Source organism: Oncorhynchus masou, chromosome 19 (assembly GCF_036934945.1).
Source record: "Oncorhynchus masou masou isolate Uvic2021 chromosome 19, UVic_Omas_1.1, whole genome shotgun sequence".
Lineage (NCBI taxonomy): Eukaryota > Metazoa > Chordata > Actinopteri > Salmoniformes > Salmonidae > Oncorhynchus > Oncorhynchus masou.
This window is the reverse complement of record NC_088230.1, coordinates 23,747,870-23,771,542: the sequence shown is the minus strand read 5'-3', so window position 1 is coordinate 23,771,542 and position 23,673 is coordinate 23,747,870. Positions and strand designations below refer to the sequence as shown.

General features: G+C 43.4%; 2 protein-coding genes across 2 annotated transcripts in view; one reads left to right on the top strand and one right to left on the bottom strand.

Annotated features, from left to right (window-relative positions):
- The first annotated feature begins 17,616 nt into the window (after window positions 1–17,616).
- Window positions 17,617–23,136, top strand: LOC135506028 (protein LEG1 homolog). The gene is made up of 6 exons (XM_064925385.1): window positions 17,617–17,924; window positions 19,098–19,181; window positions 19,685–19,869; window positions 20,027–20,148; window positions 20,395–20,633; window positions 21,091–23,136. Exons 1-6 carry the CDS (start codon window positions 17,630–17,632, stop codon window positions 21,240–21,242), a joined length of 1,077 nt encoding a protein of 358 aa, XP_064781457.1. The 5' UTR covers window positions 17,617–17,629; the 3' UTR covers window positions 21,243–23,136.
- LOC135506027 (protein THEMIS-like) overlaps window positions 21,415–23,673 on the bottom strand; it is an 8,708-nt gene continuing 6,449 nt past the window's right edge. The window contains exon 6 of the mRNA XM_064925384.1: window positions 21,415–23,226. Coding sequence (XP_064781456.1) covers window positions 23,033–23,226 — 194 coding nt within the window. The 3' untranslated portion in view covers window positions 21,415–23,032. The remainder of the gene's footprint in view (window positions 23,227–23,673) is intronic.

Here is a 23,673-nt window from a genome sequence, read left to right as displayed (position 1 = left end):
CGAGGAAGAGTTACGGCTGCCTTGGCAACAGCTAATGGGGATCCCAATGAAATACTAAATACTAAATGTATGTACAGTATGCATGTATGTACACTCACCTCTGTATGTATACCAAACAAAAATGAGGCGACAGTTCAGAATGTCAACTTTTACTTGAGGGTACAGTATATTTATACATATCTGTTTAGAAGTGAAAGCACTTTATATACAGTACATACATTCTGTACATACATACATACAGTTGAAGTCGGAAGTTTACATACACCTAAGCCAAATACATTTAAACTACTTTTTTTTTTTTTTTTTTTACAATTCCTTACATTTAATCCTAGTAAAAATTCCTTGTCTTAAGTCAGTTAGGATCACCACTTTATTTTAAGAATGTGAAATATCAGAATAAATTAGAGAGAATGATTTATTTCTGCTTTTATTTCTTTCATCACATTCCCAGTGGGTCAGAAGTTTACATACACTCAATTAGTATTTGGTAGCATTGCCTTTAAATTGTTTAACTTGGGTCAAATGTTTCGGGAAGCCTTCCACAAGCTTCCCACAATAAGTTGGGTGAATGTTGGCCCATTCCTCCTGACAGAGCTGGTGTAACTGAATCAGGTTTGTAGGCCTCCTTGCTCGCACACGCTTTTTCAGTTCTGCCCACAAATGTTCTATGGGGTTGAGGTTAGGGCTTTGTGATGGCCACTCCAATACCTTGACTTTGTTGTCCTTAAGCCATTTTTCCCCAACTTTGGAAGTATGCTTGGAGTCATTGTCCGTTTGGAAGACCCATTTGCGACCAAGCTTTAAATTCTGACTGATGTCTTGAGATGTTGCTTCAGCAGATCTACATCATTTTCATGCCTCGTGATGCCATCTATTTTGTGAAGTGTACCAGTCCCTCCTGCAGCAAAGCACCCCCACAACATGATGCTGCCACCCCTACAACATGATGCTGCCACCCCTGTGCTTCACGGTTGGGATGGTGTTCTTCGGCTTGCAAGCCTCCCCCTTTTTCCTCCAAACATAACGATGGTCATTATGGCCAAACAGTTCTATTTTTGTTTGTACTTTTGTATCTGTTTCCTTCAGCATCTTCACAAGGTCCTTTGCTGTTGTTCTGGGATTGATTTGCACTTTTCACACCAAAGTACATTCATCTCTACGAGACAGAACGCGTCTCCTTCCTGAGCGGTATGATGGCTGCATGGTCTATGATGTTTATACTTGCGTACTATTGTTTGTACAGATGAACGTGGTACCTTCAGGTGTTTGGAAATTGCTCCCAAGGAAGAACCATCTTGGCTGATTTCTTTTGATTTTTCCCATGATGTCAAGCAAAGAGGCACTGAGTTTGAAGGTAGGCTTTGAAATACATCCACAGGTATACCTACAATTGACTCAAATTATATCAATTAGCCTATCAGGAGCTTCTAAAGCCATGACATCATTTTATGGAATTTTCCAAGCTATTTAAAGGCACAGTGTAACGCGCTCTTCGTTTGTTGAAAGAGAGTCGGACCGAAATGCAGCGTGGTGGTTACTCATGTCTTTAATGTAGAACATAGCGATACATGAAATAACTTAAATAAATACAAAACAACAAACGGAACGCGAAAACTAATTACAGCCTATCTGGTGAACACTACACAGAGACAGGAACAATCACCCACAAAATACAAAGTGAAACCCAGGCTACCTAAATACGGTTCCCAATCAGAGACAACGAGAATCACCTGACTCTGATTGAGAACCGCCTCAGGCAGCCAAGCCTATGCCACACCCCTACTCACTAAACCCCAAAACGAAATACAATAACATAAACCCATGTCACACCCTGGCCTGACCAACTAATTAACTAAAACACAAAATACTAAGACCAAGGCGTGACAGAACCCCCCCCTAAGGTGCGGACTCCCGGACGCACCTCAAAACCATAGGGAGGGTCCGGGTGGGCGTCTGTCCATGGTGGCGGTTCCGGCTCGGGACGTGGACCCCACTCGATAAACGTCATAGTTCCTACCCTTCGCGTCCTGGGATAATCCACCCTCGCCGCCGACCATGGCCTAATAGTCCTCACCCAGAACCCCACTGAACTGAGGAGCAGCTCGTCACTGAGGGGCAGCTCGGGACTGAGGGGCAGCTCGGGACTGAAGCAGCTCGGGACTGAGGGGAAGCTCGGGACTGAGGGGAAGCTCGGGACTGAGGGGAATCTCGGGACTGAGGGGCAGCTCGGGACTGAGGGGCAGCTCGGGAATGAGGGGCAGCCCAGTACTGAGAGAAAGCCCAGCACTGAGAGGAAGCCCAGTACTGAGAGGAAGCCCAGTACTGAGATGAAGCTCAGGCAGGTAGTAGGCTCCGGTAGATCCTGGCTGGCTGGAGGATGTGGAAGATTCTGGTTGACTAGCAGATCTGGAAGAATCTGGTTGACTGGCAGATCTGGAAGAGACTGGTTGACTGGCAGATCTGGAAGAATCTGGTTGACTAGCGGATCTGGAAGAGTCTGGTTGACTAGCAGATCTGGAAGAGTCTGGTTGACTAGCAGATCTGGAAGAGTCTGGTTGACTAGCAGATCTGGAAGAGTCTGGCTGACTGGCGGATCCTGGCAGACTGACGGCTCTGGCTGCTTCATGCTGACTGGCGGCTCTGGCTGCTCCATGCAGACTGACAGCTCTGGCTGCTTCTTGCAGACTGACAGCTCTGGCTGCTCCATGCAGACTAACAGCTCTGGCAGCTCCTTGCAGACTGGCAGCTCCTTGCAGACTGGCAACTCCTTGCAGACTGGCAGCTCCTTGCAGACTGGCAGCTCCTTGCAGGCTGGCCACTCCTTGCAGACTGGCAGCTCCATGCAGACTGGCAGCTCCATGCAGACTGGCCACTCCTTGCAGACTGGCAGCTCCATGCAGACTTGCAGCTCCATGCAGACTGACAGCTCTAGCTGCTCCATGCAGACTGGCAGCTCTGGCTGCTCCATGCAGACTGGCAGCTCTGGCTGCTCCATGCAGGCTGGCAGCTCTGGCTGCTCCATGCAGACTGGCAGCTCTGGCTGCTCCATGCAGACTGGCAGCTCTAGCTGCTCCATGCAGACTACCAGCTCTGGCTGCTCCATGCAGACTGGCTGCTCCATGCAGCCTGGCAGCTCTGGCTGCTCCATGCAGACTGGCAGCTCTGGCTGCTCCATGCAGACTGGCAGCTCTGGCTGCGCTAAACGGGCAGGAGACTCCGGCAACGCTGTAGAGGCGGAAGGCTCTGGCAGCGCTAAACAGGCGGGAGGCTCCGGCAGCGCAGGAGAGGAGGAAGGCTCCGGCAGCGCTAAACAGGCGGGAGACTCCAGCAGCGCTGTAGAGGAGGAAGGCTTCGACAACGCTGAACAGGCGGGAGGCTCCGGCAGCGCAGGAGAGGCGAGGCGCACTGTAGGCCTGATGCGTGGTGCTGGCACTGGTGGTACTGGGCAGAGGACACGCACAGGAAGCCTGGTGCGGGGACCTGCCACCGGAGGGCTGGTGTGTGGAGGTGGCACAGGATGGGCTAGACCGTGAAGGCGCACTGGAGATCTTGAGAGCAGTGTTGGCACAGGATGTGCAAGGCTAGGGATGTGCACAGGAGGCCTGGTGCGTGAGGTTGGCACCAACTTCACCAGCCAACTAACACGCACCTCAGGACGAGTATGGAGCGCTGACCCAGGTGCCATTAAATCCCTGACACGTTCTGTCGGACGAATTCCATGCAAAAAGCATCAACACAGCAACTCCCTCATTTCTCTCTCCTCCGATTTCCCCATTAACTCCTTCACAGTCTCTGCTTCGCTCACCTCCAACACCGATTCTGGTCTCCTCCTTAGCTCCTCACGATAAACAGGGAGAGTGAGCTCAGGTCTGACTCCTGACTCTGCCACACTCTCCCTGAGCCCCCCCAATAAATTTTTGGGGCTGACTCTCGGGCTTCCATCCGCATCGCCGCGCTGCCTCCTCATACCGGCGCCTCTCAGCTCTCACCGCCTCCAGTTCTTCTTTAGGGCGGCGATATTCTCCAGGCTGATTCCAGGGTCCTTCTCCGAACAATTTCTCCTCCCAATTTCAGTAGTCCTGTGATCGCTGTTGCTGCCTTTGTTGCTTCTCCTGTGGCTCCTGCCCGTTGATACGCTGCTCAGTCCCTGTGTGGTGGGTGATTCTGTAACGGCGTTCTTCGTTTGTTGAAAGAGAGTCGGACCGAAATGCAGCGTGGTGGTTACTCATGTCTTTAATGTAGAACATAGCGATACATGAAATAACTTAAATAAATACAAAACAACAAACGGATATCTGGTGAACACTACACAGAAGACAGGAACAATCACTCACGAAATACAAAGTGAAACCCAGGCTACCTAAATACGGTTCCCAATCAGAGACAACGAGAATCACCTGACTCTGATTGAGAACCGCCTCAGGCAGCCAAGCCTATGCAACACCCCTACTCAGCCGCAATCCCAAAACTACAAAACCCCAAAACGAAATACAATAACATAAACCCATGTCAAACCCTGGCCTGACCAACTAATTAACTAAAACACAAAATACTAAGAACAAGGCGTGACACACAGTCAACTTAGTGTATGTAAACTTCTGACCCACTGGAATTGTAATACAGTGGATTATAAATGAAATAATCTGTCTGTAAACAATTGTTGGAAAAATTAATTGTGTCATGCACAAAGTAGATGTCGTAACAGACTTGCCAAAACTATAGTTTGTTAACAAGACATTTGTGGAGTGGTTGAAAAACAAGTTTTAATGACTCCAACCTATTCGTATGTAAACTCCCGTCTTCAACTGTAGGTGGCGCGTGCCTAAACGGCACTATGTTTGAGGATGCCATACTAGCAACCTGGTCCGAAAAAAATCAGCAGTCAGTTTGGAAATGTTCCACGACATTCCGAATGTGGTTAACTGTCACCCCCTTGTTCCAAAAACGTTCTGGCTCCAATTGGGAACGACTCCCCAGAGGACACTCACCGCTTTAGGGGTATGTGCACTATCACTCCGTAATGGAACAAAGGAAGTATCTCACTACCTACTACTTGTCACGAACCTCCCACATACAGTCTGTGGGAGCGTACATTTTGGTAAGACTGGGTGGTAATGTCATTGTCACATTGAAAATATTCAATACAAATTCCTTCTAAATATAAATGTATTTGCTACTGCAGTACATGATCTATTGTAAAGCTACATCAATATAATATCAGGAATTAAGGTAAGACCCAAGTGCAGACTGTGTGAAGTAACAATGTTTATTGTATCCACAGGGGCAGGCAAACAGGTCAAGGCAGGCAGAGGTTAGTAATCCAGAGGTGGAGCAAAGATGCTTGATGGCAGGCAGGCTCAGAGACAGGCAGTGGTCAGGCGGGCAGGTACAGGCTCAGAGACAAGCAGTGGTCAGGCGGGCAGGTACAGGCTCATAGACAGGCAGTGGTCAGGCGGGCAGGTACAGGCTCAGAGACTCAGACAGCAGGCAGTGGTCAGGCGGGCAGGTACAGGCTCAGAGACAGGCAGGTCAGGCGGGCAGGTACAGGCTCAGAGACAGGCAGTGGTCAGGCAGGCGGCAGGTACAGGCTCACAGGGCGGGCAGGTACAGGCTCAGGCAGGCAGTGGTCAGGGCGGGTCAGGCAGGTACAGGCTCAGAGACAGGCAGTGGTCAGGCGGGCAGGTACAGGCTCAGAGACAGGCAGGCGGGCAGGTCAGGCAGTGGTCAGGCGGGCAGGTACAGGCTCAGAGACAGGCAGTGGTCAGGCGGGCAGGTACAGGCTCAGAGACAGGCAGTGGTCAGGCGGGCAGGTACAGGCTCAGAGACAGGCAGTGGTCAGGCGGGCAGGTACAGGCAGGCTCAGAGACAGGCAGTGGTCAGGCGGGCAGGTACAGGCTCAGAGACAGGCAGTGGTCAGGCGGGCAGGTACAGGCTCAGAGACAGGCAGTGGTCAGGCGGGCAGGTACAGGCTCAGAGACAGGCAGTGGTCAGGCGGGCAGGTACAGGCTCAGAGACAGGCAGTGGTCAGGCGGGCAGGTACAGGCTCAGAGACAGGCAGTGGTCAGGCGGGCAGGTACAGGCTCAGGTAGACAGGCAGTGGTCAGGCGGGCAGGTACAGGCTCAGAGACAGGCAGTGGTCAGGCGGGCAGGTACAGGCTCAGAGACAGGCAGTGGTCAGGCGGGCAGGTACAGGCTCAGAGACAGGCAGTGGTCAGGCAGGGCAGGGCTCAGAGACAGGCAGTGGTCAGGCGGGCAGGTACAGGCTCAGAGACAGGCAGTGGTCAGGCGGGCAGGTACAGGCTCATAGACAGGCAGTGGTCAGGCGGGCAGGTACAGGCTCAGAGACAGGCAGTGGTCAGGCAGGCAGGCTCAGAGACAGGCAGTGGTCAGGCGGGCAGGTACAGGCTCAGAGACAGGCAGTGGTCAGGCGGGCAGGTACAGGCTCAGAGACAGGCAGTGGTCAGGCGGGCAGGTACAGGCTCAGAGACAGGCAGTGGTCAGGCGGGCAGGTACAGGCTCATAGACAGGCAGTGGTCAGGCGGGGCTCAGGACAGGCAGTGGTCACAGGCAGGCTCAGAGACAGGCAGTGGTCAGGCGGGCAGGTACAGGCTCAGAGACAGGCAGTGGTCAGGCGGGCAGGTACAGGCAGTGGTCAGGCGGGCAGGGCAGGTACAGGCAGGCAGTCAGAGACAGGCAGTGGTCAGAGACAGGCAGTGGTCAGGGTACAGGCTCAGAGACAGGCAGTGGTCAGGCGGGCAGGTACAGGCTCAGAGACAGGCAGTGGTCAGGCGGGCAGGTACAGGCTCAGAGACAGGCAGTGGTCAGGTGGGCAGGTACAGGGTCAGGACAGGCAAAGGTCAAAAACCAGGAGGATGAGGGGAAAAAGCGAGACCAGGGAAAACCAGGAGCTGAGACAAAACACTGGTAGACTTGAACAAATTAAATGAACTGGCAACCGACAGACAGAAAACACAGGTATAAATACCCAGGGGATAATGGGGAAGATGGGCGACACCTGGAGGGGGTGGAGACAAGCACAAGGACAGGTGAAACAGATCCGGACGTGACATATAATGTAAAACTATGTGTGAACAGTACTGTATGTACCTAATTCTTTCAATCTAAACAATGACATGGCCACCTTAGATAATGTGTTCAAGGAGGCAAATGAAGAGAAGCATTTGAGAAACCTCTTCTGCACATTCCACTTGTGCCAATACTTGCCAGGTCTATTTCGTGAAACTGCTAAAGTGATCTTAGAAGTAAACAGCGGCTTTGAGAATGAGGATCGCATGCAATGATGACGCAAAAAATGACTAGGTATCCCCCCTTAACCCGTCACTGTCCATTTCTTGTTTTTAAAGGATAATAGAAGTGCTACACCTGGTGGAGAGAGAATGTAAGACATAAATATTTGCTTTATGCTTGCTGTACATTACGACATGACACGTCACGATGTAATAGAGGGTCCGTTTTTTCAACTTTTCTCCAATACCAGAGAGCCATTACCATGTCGATCAACGCTTGAATAGAAACCTAGTTCATACCCCCGATTTTGAAGTCAACACAGTCCCATTAGTTTTATTTGTAGCCTCGTTTGAATGTTGCGGTTGCGCACATTTGTACGGAATGGGGTGAGTTTACGTTATATAGCTATCTGCCAAACTTGTAGTTTTTTCACTTTTAATACATTTACCAACGTCTTAGTTATTTCCTCGCTCAACTTTTTTCATTAAACCTTTTCTCCCCGGACGCTTTATCTGGGAATGGTTCTACAGGACCTCCACCAGCCGAAAAAGCTAAGTAGTAACATTAACACTATGCCATCTAATTGCAGTCAATGTACTAAAAATGTACAAGAGAACTATATCCTTATGGTGAGGATAGCCGTGTTGTAAGCACAGCTTCTGATGCAATCGTTAGGCAAGGGCAATTTAAGTGTAGGAAAGGATGAAACAGCGCTTGTGCCACCAGTAAGTACAGATAGTAGTATAAACTCCACAGACCTACTCCAAAAGGATTTCGGAGCCATCATCAACTCAGTTAGTTTTGTACTCATTGCCACAGTAATACCCTAGATCTAGTTTGTCCTGTGGAATAAATATTGTGGATCTAAATATTTTCCTCATAATCCTGGACTATCGGACCACCATTTTATTATGTTTGCAATCGCAACAAATAATCTGCTCAGACCCCAAGGATCAGCAAATGCTGTGCTATAAATTCTCGGACAACCCAACGATTTCTAAATGCCCTTCCAGACTCCCTCCACCTACCAAAGGACGTTGGAGTACAAAAATTGGTTAACCACCTAACTGAGGATCTTAATTTAACTTTAAGTAATATCCTAGATGCAGTCGCACCCCTAAAAAGCTTTGTCACAAGAAATTTGCTCCTGAGCCCTGAAGCAAGATTCCAGAAAATTGGAACGGAAATGGTGCTCCACCAAACTGCAAGTATTCCAACGAGCTTGGAAAGACAGTACCGTGCAGTATCGAAGAGCCCTCACTGCTGCTCGATCATCCCATTTTTACAACCTAATTGAGGAGAATAAGAACAATACAAAATGTATGTTTGATACTGTCACAAAGCTAACTAAAAAGCAGCATTCAACAAGAGAGGATAGCTTTCACTTCAGCAGTGATAAATTCATGAACTTCTTTGATGAAAAGATCATGATCATTAGAAAGCAAATTACGGACATACTTTGAATCTGCATATTTCTCCAAAGCTCAGTTGTCCTTAGTCTGCACAGAACTGCAAGGACCTAGGATCAATAGAGAGACTCAAGTTTTTTAACCCTGTATCTCTTGACACATTCATGAAAATAGTCATGGCCTCTAAACTGTCAAGCTGCATACCGGACCCTATTCCAACTAAACTAATGAAAGAGCTGCTTCCTGTGCTTGGCCCTCCTATGTTGAACATAATAAACGGCTCTCTATCCACCGGATGTGTACCAAACTCACTAAAAGTGGCAGTAATAAAGCCTCTCTTGAAAAAGCCAAACCTTGACCCAGAAAATATAAAAAACTATCGGCCTATATCGAGTCTCCTATTCCTCTCAAAAATTTTTTGGTAAAAGCTGTTGCGCAGCAACTCACTGCCTTCCTGAATACAAACAATGTATACGAAATGCTTCAGTCTGGATTTAGACCCCATCACAGCACTGAGACTGCACTCGTGAATGTGGTAAATTACCTTTTGATTGCGTCAGACCAAGGCCCTGCATCTGTCCTCATGCTCCAAGACCTTGGCACTGCTTTTGACACCATCGATGACCACATTCTTTTGGAGAGATCAGAAACCTTAATTGGTCTACATGGATAAGTTCTTTCCTGGTTTAGATATTATCTGTCTGAAGATATCAATTTGTCTCAGTGGATGGTTTGTCCTGTGTTTCAGACATAAGGACGTCGAAGGAGGCAAATGTTTTACTTTTAATCTCAGACAAAACAGAGATGCTAGTTCTAGGTCCCAAGAAACAAAGAGATCTGCTATTGGATCTGACAATTAATCTTGATGGTTGTACAGTCGTCTCAAATAAAACTATGAAGGACCTCTGCATTACTCTGGACCCTGATCTCTCTTTGACGAAAATATCAAGAATATTTCAAGGACAGCTTTTTTCCATCTTTGTAACATTGCAGAAATCAGAAACTTGTTGTCCAAAAATGATGCAGAAAATGCTTTTGTCACTTCTAGATTAGACTACTGGATTAAGCACAAAATACACTTCAATTAGTGCTAAACATGGCTGCTGGAATCCTGACTAGAACCAAAAACAATTATCATATTACTCCAGTGCTAGCCTCTCTACATTGGCTTCCTGTTAAGGCTAGGGCTGATTAAGGATTTACTGAGTGACACAGACTCGGTCTCGACTTTTAAGTCTTTATTGAAGACTCATCTCTTCAGTAGGTCCTATGATTGAGTGTAGTCTGGTCCAGGGGTGCGAAGGTGAATGGCAAGGCACTAGAGCGACGAACTGCCCTTGTTGTCTCTGCCTGGCCGACTCCCCTCTCTCCACTGGGATTCTCTGCCTCTGAACCTATTACTATCATTGCCTTACTAGTGCTCTTTCATGCCGTCAATAGGAGGGTGCCTCACTTGAGTGGGTTGAGTTGACATGATCTTCCTGTCCGGTTTTGCGCTCCCCTCAGGCTCGTGCGGTGGAGGAGATCTTTGTAGGCTAGTCTCTGCCTTGTCTCAGGGTAGTAAGTTGGTGGTCTGTTGATATCCCTCTCGTGGTGTGGGGGCTGTGCTTTGGTAAAGTGGCTGGGGTATTACTGCCTGGTTGGCCCTGTACGGGGGTATTGTCCGACAGGTCCACAGTGTCCCCCGTCCAACCCGTCTCAGATTCCAGTGTCTGTGCTGCAATAGTCTATGTGCAGGGGGGCTAGGGTCAGTGTGTTATATCTTGTTTAATTCTCCTGTTTTATTTGGTGTCCTGTACAAATTTAAGCATGCTCCCTCTAATTCTCTCTCTCTCCCTCTCCCGGAGGACCTGAGCCCTAGGGTCATGCCCCAGGACTACCTGACCTGATGACCCCTGGCTGTCCCCAGTCCACCTGGTTGTGCTGCTGCTCCAGTTTCAACTGTTCTGCCTGTGGCTAGGGAACCCTGACCTGTTCACTGGATGTGTTACCTTGTCCCGGACCTGCTGTTTTCGACTCTCTACTGCACCTGCTGTCTCAACCTCTGAATGATCGGCTATGAAAAGGCTAAGCCAACTGACATTTACTCCTGAGGTACTGACCTATTGCACCCTCTACAACCACTGTGATTATTATTTGACCCAGCTGGTCATATATGAACATTTGAACATCTTGAAGAACAATCTGGGATTAAATGGCCATGTACTCTTATAATCTCCACCCGGCACAGCCAGAAGAGGACTGGCCACCCCTCAGAGCCTGGTTTCTCTAGGTTTCTTCCTAGGTTCCTGCCTTTCTAGGGAGTTTTTCCTAGCCACCGTTCTTCTACATCTGCATTGCTTGCTGTTTTGGGGTTTTAGTCTGGGTTTCTGTAAAACACTGTGACAAATAATGTATTGTGTAATTTTGGAGTCACTTTTATTGTACAGAAGAATATAATACATTTCTAAACACTACTACATTAATGTAGATGCTACCATGATTACAGATCATCCTGAATTAATTGTGAATAGTGATGAGTGAGAATGTTAAAGAGGGTCAAAGATCATACTAACCAAGATATGCTAACCTCTCACCCATACCAATAACAGGGGAGGTTAGAATGGGGGTATGATATTTTGACCCTACTTATAAGAATCTTAAGGGTGGTCAATAATTTGGACCCCTACATTAAAAAAAGTATTACTTGTTTAACTAAACATCTTTCTCTGAGCAATTGTAGTAGTATAAAATAAAACAATTTCCCATTTTTTTTGGAGCGTACAATATACTGTAGCTCAGTGTTTTAATTATTTATTTTATACAGTAATTTCTGCTCATCTTTATCAAGGGTGTCAATCATTTTCGAATCCCACTGTATTTACATGACACCCCTGTTTCAGACCCCACAAAATTATTGACACCCCTGTTTTCAATACCTTTCAATATCTCACCTTGCCGAGGATAACATCACAAAGCCTTTTTCTACAATGTTTTATGAGATTAGTGAATGCGTTGGGAGGGATCTTAGACAATTCCATATCTTGTTTAATTCTCCTGTTTTATGGATGTCATAAGGTGAATTCACCAATTTGTAAGTTGCTCTGGATAAGAGCGTCTGCCAAATGACTTAAATGTAAATGTAATTCCTTAACACAGAATATTTCCATATCCTTGATATCCTTTGTCTGTGCTTATGGACTGCCCTCTTCAATTCAAGTCTGGCGTCTGAGATGGCCATGTCAATTTCAACAATTTCCTTGTGGATTTTAGTACTTATAGTTATTGTCTTGCTGCAAGATCCACTTGCGGCCAAGTGTAAATCTCCTGGCAGAGGCAACCAGGTTTTTGGCTAAAATGTCGTGGTACTTAATAAAGTTCATGATTCCGTTGACCTTAACAAGGGCCTTAGGACCAGCAGAAGCAAAATAGCCCAATAACCTCAAAGATTCACAAGTGTGGCTCCCGAGTGGCGCAGCGGTCTAAGGCTCTGCATCTCAGTGCTAGAGGCATCACTACAGACTCTGGTTTGATTCCAGGCTGTATCACAACTGGCCGTGATTGGGCGGCGCACAATGGCTCAGTGTCATTTTGGCCAGAATAGGCCGTCATTGTAAATAAGAATTTGTTCTTAACTTACTTAACTGCCCAGTTAAATGATTTTTTTTTTATCACCACCATATTTTACAGTAGGTATTAGATACTTTTCTACATATTCTTCTATTTCTCAATGCCAAACCCACCACTTGTGTGCATGGCCAAAGATATCTATTTTCATTTCATCTGAACATAGCACTGGTTCCAATCGAAGTGCCAATACCGTGTATCAAACTCCAGGCGGTGCTATGGTCAGACGACATGTTCATTTTTAAAGATCCACACAGTTGAGTGTTACTTAAAAAATGTATTAAAATGTATTAAAATGTAATTTATTGTTGCTTATTCATGGAAAATATTTTCAGAAATACCCAAGGGGATGTGTTTTGCCATTACAATTCAGCACACAAGTATGAATTATTTTTATGGTGTTTCATACCCCACCTCTCAGCCATGCAGGTGGTGATATAACCACTCACCTCAGCACCATTGAGGATGATCAAACTTTGAAAAGTATCATTCCAATTTTAATGTTTGTATGTGAAGTAATTAGTTCTTCCTTGTGTAAAGTAAGCAATTTTATCAATAATACCAGCAGAACTCTTCTGTGGAACCTACAGTAAATCACAACACTGCATTGTTCTCTATGGGGACTGGGGAGAGACCGCTCTTTTACAGACATGATAAGGTCAATGATCAGAGAGATTACGTCATATGATATGATTGCCAATTTCATTGGTCACAAGGCCATCCAATCAGTTAGTTTACTTTCAAATATGGGTGATCCAAATGCACCTTGAGCCTGGACTATTTATATTTACTGATGTGGTAATAGATTACACAAAATACACAGAACATCATTGCTTATCCCTTTCGAGTTACTAGGAATTTTATCAGATGACTCAAAATCTAAAGAAGGAAACACTCATCATGGACACAAAGTTTATTTGTAGGTTATTTTTTGTGGCAAAGGTTATACTGTTGGTTAGATAAATGTGTGTAATGTACCTTGTGTATTGTTTAACTAGGTACAGTGCATTTGGAAAGTGTTCAGACCCCTTGACTTTTTCCAAATTTTATTATTTAGTTTTATTCTAAAATATATATTGTTTTTAATGTCCCTTATCAATCTACACACAATAACCCATAAACACAAAGCAAAAACTGGTTTAAGAAATGTTTGCTAATTTATAAAACAAATTAAATATTATATTTGCATAAGCATTCAGACCCTTTACTCAGTACTTTGTTAACACACCTTTCGCAGCGATTACAGCCTCGAGTCTTCTTGGGTATGATGTTACAAGATTGGCACACCTGTATTTGGGGAGTTTCTCCCATTCTTCTCTGCAGATCCTCTCAAGCTCTGTCAGGTTGGATGGGGAGTATCGCTGCTTAGCTATTTTCAGGTCTCTCCAGAGATGTTTGATTGGGTTCATGTCCGGGCTCTGGCTGGGCCACTCAAGGACATTCGGTGACTTGTCCCAAAGCCCCTCCTGCATTGTCTTGGCTGTGTGCTTAGGGTTGTTGTCCTGCTGGAAGGTGAACCTTTGCCCCAGTCCGAGGTCCTGATTGCTCTGGAGCAGGTTTTCATCAATGATCTCTCTGTACTTTACTCTGTTCATATTTCCCTCGATCCTGACTAGTCTCCCAGTCCCTGTCATTGAAAACATTCCCACAGCATGATGCTGCCATTTTTTATTAAAAAAATTATTTCACCTTTATTTAACCAGGTAGGCCTGTTGAGAACAAGTTGTCATTTACAACTGCGACCTGGCCAAGATAAAGCAAAGCAGTGCGACAAAAAACAAAAAAACTGAGTTACACGTGGGATAAACAAAAGTACAGTCAATAACACAATAGAAAAATCTATGTACAGTGTGTGCAAATGTAGTAAGGAGGTAAGGCAATAAATAGGCCATAGTAGTGAAGTAATTACAATTTAGCAAATTAACACTGGAGTGATAGATGTGCAGAGGATGATGTGCAAGTAGAAATACTGGTATGCAAAAGAGCAAAAAAAGTAAATAAAAACAATATGGGGATGAGGTAGGTAGTTGGATGGGCTATTTACAGATGGGCTGTGTACAGCTGCAGCGATCGGTAAACTGCTAGGATAGCTGATGCTTAAAGTTAGTGAGGGAGATATAAGTCTCCCACTTCAGCGATTTTTGCATTTTTTTCCAGTCATTGGCAGCAGAGAGCTGGAAGGAAAGGTGGCCAAAGGAGGTGTTGGCTTTGGGGATGGCCAGTGAGATATACCCGCTGGAGCGCGTGCTATGGGTGGGTGTTGCTATGGTGACCAGTTTTCCATAGGGATGGTGTCAGTTTTCCTCTAGACGTGATTCTTGGCATTCAGGCCAAAGAGTTCAATCTTGGTTCTATCAGACCAGACAATCTTGTTTCTCATGGTCTGAGAATCTTTAGGTGACGTTTGGCAAACTCCAAGGGGGCAGTCATGTGCCTTTTATTGAGGAGTGGCTTCCGTCTGGCCACTCTACTGTACCATAAAGGCCTGATTGGTGGAGTGCTGCAGAGACAGTTGTCCTTCTGGAAGGTTCTACAGCTGTGTTTGTTAGACCATGAGACATCCTGAAAATCGGTCTTCTCACGAAAATGAATGTAGTGTTTTCGTGAGAAGGGGAGAATCTCACAAACATGATTATTTTCTCCGTTTTGCTCTAAGACCCCCACACATTTCACGGGACACGTCTGAAGGTAAACCATACAAATGAATGGAAGTATGGAGGTAGTTTTGTGTGAACTAAAACAAGGAGTTAAATATGTGTCCAAAAAAACTAAAATATATCCTGAACTTATTTATATCTCCTAGATATAGGACAGATACTTCAAAACCATATTCCTTATTTATTTGCCTTTGACTCTCTTTTTTGACATTTTTGAGCGTGTTATTGAATTTGTTTCTATGGACTATAGCAGTAAAGGCCAAATTCAAATCTTTATCAAATCAGTTTTTACAAATATCTAAATGATCCATGGTATGACCATCTTAAAACAATTTCCATATGTCAGGTTAGTACCCCCAAATATGTGTTTGTTATTCTAAGACATATGTAATAGTGTGATGCAATAGAACGTGTCAAATTAGAGACTGTTAACTTGAGGCCACTCATTATGTCAATCCCTGTGTGCAGTTTCTCCAATGGTAAACTCTACCTCTGGCCCTCACCAGTCATGATGTTCACACCTGCCCAACCAGGGGACTCATTAACTCCTAACACAGCCAGATTTCTAACTGTCTGTTTTGACAACCAGGTGCATTAGCCACGTTTCATACAACACAGGTGAATGAACAAACATCTAGTTTTGCTCTTGAAGCTGATCCTTCTCACAGGCTTTTTAAAAGTTGTTTGGACAACTTTGTGTATATTGCATCACTGAATGTGTTCTATGGTTAATCAACAATGTTATCAATCTACACTTGATTTGCCTAACATAACACAGTGTTTCCCTATTAACTAAATGTTCTAGCTCCATCTTTTAGGGTCAGGCAGCACATCATCCACAAGTAAATGTATGTATATGTTGCACATACATTTAACAGCAGCACAGTCAGTTCACTCTGGGAACCCCAAGCCCACATGCAGGACAGAGTTTGGCTCAGTTCATCCTAGAGACAACAGTGTCTACCCTCACATTTATCTTAGCCTAGCCTACTGTTAGCTGACCTTGGAAAACATTGCAAAGTAAACATAGACAAGCATTTACAAACGGGAATCACACAAAAGAGTAAAAATCAAATCAAATCAAATTGTGTTGGACACATATACATATTTAGCAGATGTTATTGCGGGTGTAGCCAAATGCTTGTGTTCCTAGCTCCAACAGTGCAGTAGTATCTAACAATTCACAACAATACACAAAAATCTCAAAGTACATTTTTTTAAATGAAGAAATATATACTGTAAATATTAGGACGAGCAATGTCGGAGTGGCATCGACTAGAATATAGTAGAATACAGTATATACATATGTAAAACAGTATGAAAACATTATTAAAGTGACCAGTGTTCCATTATTAACGTGACCAGTGATTCCATGTCTATATACAGTGCCTTGCGAAAAAATTCGGCCCCCTTGAACTTTGCGACCTTTTGCCACATTTCAGGCTTCAAACATAAAGATATAAAAATGTATTTTTTTGTGAAGAATCAACAACAAGTGGGACACAATCATGAAGTGGAACAACATTTATTGGATATTTCAAACTTTTTTAACAAATCAAAAACTGAAAAATTGGGCGTGCAAAATTATTCAGCCCCCTTGAGTAACCGGGTGGTAGCCGGCTAGTGACAGTAAACAAGTTCGGGGCAGGGTTGACAATGGCAGGCCAGGTATAGACAATGGTCGCGTTCCCCTGCTCTGACGTTGCATGCATCAACCAATGGTTGCGTGCCATGTCATCGACTGTGTCATTGACTGACAGATTGCTATAACATATGATCAGTGGTGTAAACTACTTAAAGATGCACTATGCAGAAATCGCTTCGTCATTTCCTGGTGGCTAAAATTTTACTCCATACATTTTCCCTGACACCCAAATATACTCATTACATTTTTGCTTAGCAGGACAGGAAAATGGTCCAATTCACTCACTTACTGTATCAAGAGAACATCTCTAGTCATCCCTAATGCCGCTAATCTGGCAAATTTTTGTTTGTAAATGATGTCTGAGTGTTGGAGTATGCCCCTTGCTATCCGTAATTTAAAAGACAAGAAAATTGTGTCCTCTTGTTTGCTTAATATAAAGAATTTAAAAATGAGTAATACTTTTATTTTTGATACTTAAGTATATTTTAGCAATTACATTTACTTTTGATACTTAAGTATATTTAACACAAGCATACTTTCACTCAAGTAGTATTTTACTGGGTGACTTTCACTTTTAGTTGAGGCATTTTCTATTGAGGTACATTTACTTTTACACAAGTATGAACATTTGGTACTTTTCCCACTATTGAATTTGTGGTTAGCTGATACTTAAAATACCTATCCAGACATTGTAAGATCAGGCATGCGTCAGTAACCCCTGGGCAGAGGAACGTGCCCATGCTCTTTTAGAATAATGATGAAGCAATCACTGATGAATGAATTAAGCCTCTTACATCTCTATAGATCATGTTTGCTGATGGCTGATGTCTCTGTCCATCTATGAACATTGATTGGTTGTTTCTCTGACTTCTGTCCTATGGCTCTTCAAAAGTACAGAGTGGACAGAAAACCGCATGATGAGAAATAGTGATTACAGTGGATTTACCCCCACTGGTACCTCTTCTCTATCATGTGGCTTTGTAAGTCCAAAGTGCATTGCCCAGTCCAGTACAAAAGGGGGGATCTGTTACTTATTTAGGTGTGCAGTTAGTAAGGTAGCCAGCATGCAGTGTGTCTGGACCCTCTCCCTGCTTCAGCTAGTTGCCCTGTGGGCCAACGCAGCAGTGGTAACTGAAAATGGCCTCCCCATCCTCTGGGACCAGGCACCCAGCCAGCTGTCAGAACTGCCTCAGGTGGACAACGTGGTCACAATCAACCCCTGGAACTACCTGCAGAGGATGAGTTTGTATAGGATACTGGTGGGATCCACAGACAAGTACATGGCCTCCATGGGAACCAATGAGACTGACAGTCTGTTCTGGGGCCTGCCTCTGCAGATGGGCTGGAAACTCAGATCAGGTATGTTGGGCAATCATTAAGTAGCTTTGAAAAGCCAAATACAGTGGAGTCTGAAATTATTGACACCCTGAGCAATAATGAATGTGTAAAATAAATAATTCAAATACTGAGCTATTTTGTATGCTCAAAAAAATTGGGAAATTATATTATATATACCAATGCAATATATGTTTAACAAGTAATACATTCTTCTCTCAAACAGGTATGTGTCAAAATTATTGACACCCTTAAGATTCTTGTAAATAAAGATGTCCATTTTTTTGTATTTGGGTGAAAGATCATACCCCGAAGACATGCTAACCTCCCCTGTTATTGGTAATGGTGAGAAGTCATCATGTCTTGGGGTATGATATAACATGCTAACCTCCCCTGTTATTGGTTATGGTGAGAAGTCATCATGTCTTGGGGGTATGATATAACATGCTAACCTCCCCTGTTATTGGTTATGGTGAGAAGTCATCATGTCTTGGGGGTATGATATAAAATGCTAACCTCCCCTGTTATTGGTTATGGTGAAAAGTCATCATGTCTTGGGGGTATGATATAACATGCTAACCTCCCCTGTTATTGGTAATGGTGAGAAGTCATCATGTCTTGGGGGTATGATATAACATGCTAACCTCCCCTGTTATTGGTAATGGTGAGAAGTCATCATGTCTTGGGGGTATGATATAACATGGTAACCTCCCCTGTTATTGGTTATGGTGAGAAGTCATCATGTCTTGGGGGTATGATATAACATGCTAACCTCCCCTGTTATTGGTTATGGTGCGAAGTCATCATGTCTTGGGGGTATGATATAACATGCTAACCTCCCCTGTTATTGGTTATGGTGAGAAGTCATCATGTCTTGGGGGTATGATCTTTGTGCCTCTGTAAATTTCTCACTCATCCTTATTCACTTTTCATTCAGGATTATCCAACGTCATGGTAGCATCCACATGTAGAAGTGCTCAGAAACATATTCTATTCTTATTTTCACTTTTATTATAAATGACACAATACATTATTTACCATTCATTTCTCAGCATTTTAATTATTTATTTTATACAGTCAATATTGCTCATCTTTATCAAGGGTGCCACTGTACATGCACATTGTCATGTTAACACTATATGCACATTCTTTTTTGGTGGTACAGTACACCAATCATGTTAACTTTTGTTCCTATAGGTCGGTTGGTTGACCCTACTGGCGCTACAACATGTGGAAAGGAAGGAGATCCCATGTGCATTTCTGCTACCAGCTGGTGGGCCTGTAAGTACAGTAGTGTTACACATATTCAACCATGCAGGCCATGTGTGTGGCCCTACATGTGCAGTTAAAGTTCCAATGCAGTCTTTTTTTTATATCAATATCAAATCATTTCTGGGTAAAAATTAAGTACCTTACTGTAATATTTTTCCATTAAAATCTTCAAAAATATACAAAAATAGCTTTTTAGTAAAAGCATTTGCTAGGACTGTCTAGCAGAGGTCCGAGTAAAACTGAAAACTAGCTGTTATTGGCAGAGATGTCTGGAACTCTTGTTGCTATACTGTGGGTCTATTACCTAATTTACCGCTTGGTGCTGTTACCATGGAAAGCCGACACACCCACACAGGCAAACCTGCTGATTAGAAGGTCCTGTGTAGATTGTACTTTCAACGGGCAACAATCAGGAAATAACACTTTATCAGCTGTTGTAAAATATAATACCAAAAAATGGATTCTGACTGCACTTGTCAATAAAATACCATTAGTAACCTCTGTCTGTTCAGGTGTGAACTACTACCTTTCAGTGATCCCGTTCCTGGCTGCTGTGCAGAAAGACGTGATTGGAGATGGTCTCATTCAGGTCCAGGTACAGGCACCAGCTGAGGCAGCAGAAGACTACTGCACCTCCTACACAGAGTGCTCTACTAAGTACCCAGACCTTATGGCCAAGTGGGAAGAATTCTTCCAGGTATTTAATGAGCATCTACTTTTCCCTTTTCCGTATAGGACGCATAATCTGTATGTTCCTTTAGTTGTGTAAGTCACTATTCATAAGTGACTCATTTGGTGATTGCATAAAATTAATTGTTGGTCTTGGTTTTTAATATGCTACCATTCCATTCTAGACTCTGAAAGACGTGAGTGCATCTGAGATTTCTGACTTTGAGAAAAGGGACCAGATTCTTGGTGTCTATTGGGCAGGTCAACAGCTCTCCTTGAATACTGCCTCAACCAGCTGCAAGGCAAAGTGAGTATGAACATATAGTATCATTCTGCAGGTCATCACCAGTTGTCAATGCGCTGTTTGTCTTCCTTCATTGTTGGAAATTTTTTGTTTCATTTAAACATATGACTCTCAGTTCAAACTGTATGCTCTGTCCCCCAATCAGCTTTTGCCTCAATCTAACAAAATAACAACATTATTGGATGCAATCACTTTGAGTCACAATTGAGTCCTTACTGTACGTCCAAATCAAACCTTTGAACTTTATAGGATGAGCTACTATTCCAGCCCAGAGGTTTCATTCGCCAAAAACTGGATGAACTCTGCAGACTACGTAGCAGCAACACACTTCCAGTCCAACCTGAATAACTCTGTGCTGTTCATGAGCCCTCTGCCCAGCAGGGTGCTTCAGGAGGGGGATAGCGCCCCTAACATAGCTGACCTCAGCAAGGAGGAGAACCACACCCTCTATATCTTTGGCTGGATGACCAGAATGAACAGGATTCTGAGTGAGTACTTTTAGTCTCCCAAGACAAATATTCTGAAAATATAATGATATTTTTTGCTTGTATGATAAGTAGATTGAAATATACATTTCAGAGTCAAATTGAGATGGTCGACAGATGCCAGTCTGTGACAATGTAGTCCAGGGCTCTCCAACCCTGTTCCCGGAGAGCTACCATCCTGTAGGTTTTCACTCCAACCCTATCTAGTGCACTTCATTCTAATAATTACCTGGTTGATCAGCTGAAACAGCTTAGTTACAAATGGGGTTAGAGCGAAAACCAACCTACAGGAGGATAGTTTTCCAGGAACAGGATTTGAGAACCTTGACGTAGTCTGTAGTCTCCCTCTAGTGGTGAAATGTATGAAGTGCATATCAATTGAGAGATCTACAGTAACACGTTACTTGCATCAGGTTAAACCACATCCTTACACATTTTCTTGTTGTTCTCCTTATGACAGTGGGTTCTCTGGTGAGGATTTGGCGCTCGGCCATGTGCTCTGACAAGGCTCGGGAGAAGGGCCGGGAGCTCCTACAGGATCTGGTCCATGACCCTAAGTTTGCTGCTTCCACCTTCTTCTCCATTCTCAAAGAGATGACAAGCAGCTGCTGAGGATTCAGCAAATCAGTCCGACACTCCAACTCGCTCAGTTTCAACCTGCCCCAAAGTTAACATCAGATGCCATTCATAATGATTAATTGTTAAATGTTTCTGAATACATTTCACACAGTAGTATTTGCACATCCTGAGTTTTTGTAATTATTCATTTTCCACAGCAGGCAAATGTCCTTGTTGATTAACGTACAACCAATTTATTTATTTTATCATGAATATAATAACACATTAAAATGGAAGAGTGGCTCAGTATAAAGAGCATAAGAGTACATATAAATACATGTTGATGGAAATATGAACATTACATTGCCTTCAGAAAGTATTCACACCACTTTACTTTTTCCACATTTGTTGTGTTACAGACGGAATTTAAAATTAATTCATGTATACATTTTTTTCACTGGCCTACACACAATACCCCAAAATGTCAAAGTGGAATCATGCTTTTAGACATTTTTACAAAAGTATTCATCCCCTTTGTTATGGCAATCCTATATACGTTCAGGAGTAAAAATGTGCTTAACAAGTCAGATAATAAGTTAATGGACTCACTATGTGTGCAATAATAGTGTTTAACATGATTTATGAATGACTAGCTCATCTCTGTACCCCACACATACAATTATCTGTAAGGTTCCTCGGTCGAGCAGTGGATTTCAAACTCAGATTCAACCACAAAGGTTGGGGAGGTTTTCCAATGTCTCGCAAAGGGCACCTTACACAAAAAAACATCATTTAAAAATTACATTGTATATCCCTTTGAACATGGCTGTGTTAGGAGAAAACTGAGGATGGATCAACAACACTATAGGTACTCTACAGTACTAACCTAACTGACAGATTGAAAAGAAGGAAGCTTGGACAGAATAAAAAATATTCTAAAACATGTATCCTGTTTGCAACAAGGCCCTAAAGTAATACAGCAGAAAATGTTGCAAAGCAATTCACTTTTTGTCCTGAATACAAAGTGTTATGTTTCGGTCAAATCCAATACAACACATTACTGAGTACCACTCTCTGCATTTTCAAGCATAGTGGTGGCTGCATCATGTTATGGGTATGCTTGTAATCTTTAAAGACTGGAGTTTTTACAGATAAAAATAAATGGAATGGAGCTAAGTGCAGACAAAATTGTAGAGGAAATCCTGGTTTAGTCTGCTTTCATCAGACACTGCAGATTAATTCACCTTTTAGCAGGACAATAAACTTAAACAAGGGCAAATATACACTGGAATTGCATACCAAGAGGACAGTGGATGTTCCATTCATGCCAAGTTACAGTTTCAATTTAAATCTGCTTTAAAATCTATGGCAAGACCTGCAAATGATTGTCTAGCAATTATTAACAACCAATTTGACAGAGGTTGAAGTATTTTGAAAATAATAATGGGAATATGTTGCACAATCCATGTGTGGAAAGCTCTTAGACTTACCCAGAAAGGTGATTCTAACATGTATTGACTCAGGGGGTTGAATACTTATCTAATCAAGATATATTAGTGTTTTATTTTCATGAATCTTTTACAAATGTTATAATTTTTCTTCCATTTTTACATTACAGAGTATTTTGTGTAGATCGTTGACAAAAAAAGTGATAATTAAATGCATTTTAATACCACTCAGTAACACAACAAAATGTGGGAAAAGTGAGAATACTTTCTGAAGGCACTGTACAGCATATCTCACATGCCAACATTTGTATTGATCTTTACACAAACAATATGGGGGTAGACTTTGAGCTTGGGTTAGATATGTATTAGATAGTCATCAAAACCAATCATTCACTTCTATACTAAACCTGTTTTGCAGTCTGCATGGCAAATTTTTTCTGATTTCTTCTTGCCTGTTATGTGAATACTTTGGTCATTAAATTTTCTCCTGATGCTGTCAAGTTCATCCTCATCAATGTATTCATAATCATGAGTGTATTCATCATCCTGTTCAATTGTATTGTTGTGAGGACTGTTTTCTTCAACAATGGCTGGGGAGAGAACATAAACACAGCAAGGCAAAATAATCAAAGGCAAGATTTTGACAGAGAGATAAATATATTGCAATTTTTTATCCTCCTGAGGCCCAGCAATTCATGTTTTTTCCTCTCTAGTGGATCAGTTCTTGGTCTGTATTTCGGAGGCCTTATAAGTAATGTCCCTTTGACAGGACATTCTGGGCTTTTCAATGATATCACATGTGTGAGGGTGGGTCCTTGACAACTTTATCTTCCTAGTTCTTATAAAAATGGCTGCAGTAAAAATGTGCACATTTGATGGAAATTTGATACTGAAATAGTTTCTATGAAGTGAATACATCAGGAATAGTTAAGTGAGTTGTCAGGACTATGTAATACTTTTTTTCACACGTAATAAGAGCTAAATAAGAGCTTATCAAGATATGTCCTTTGTAGTGGACACCCGGAAACCGTAACTAT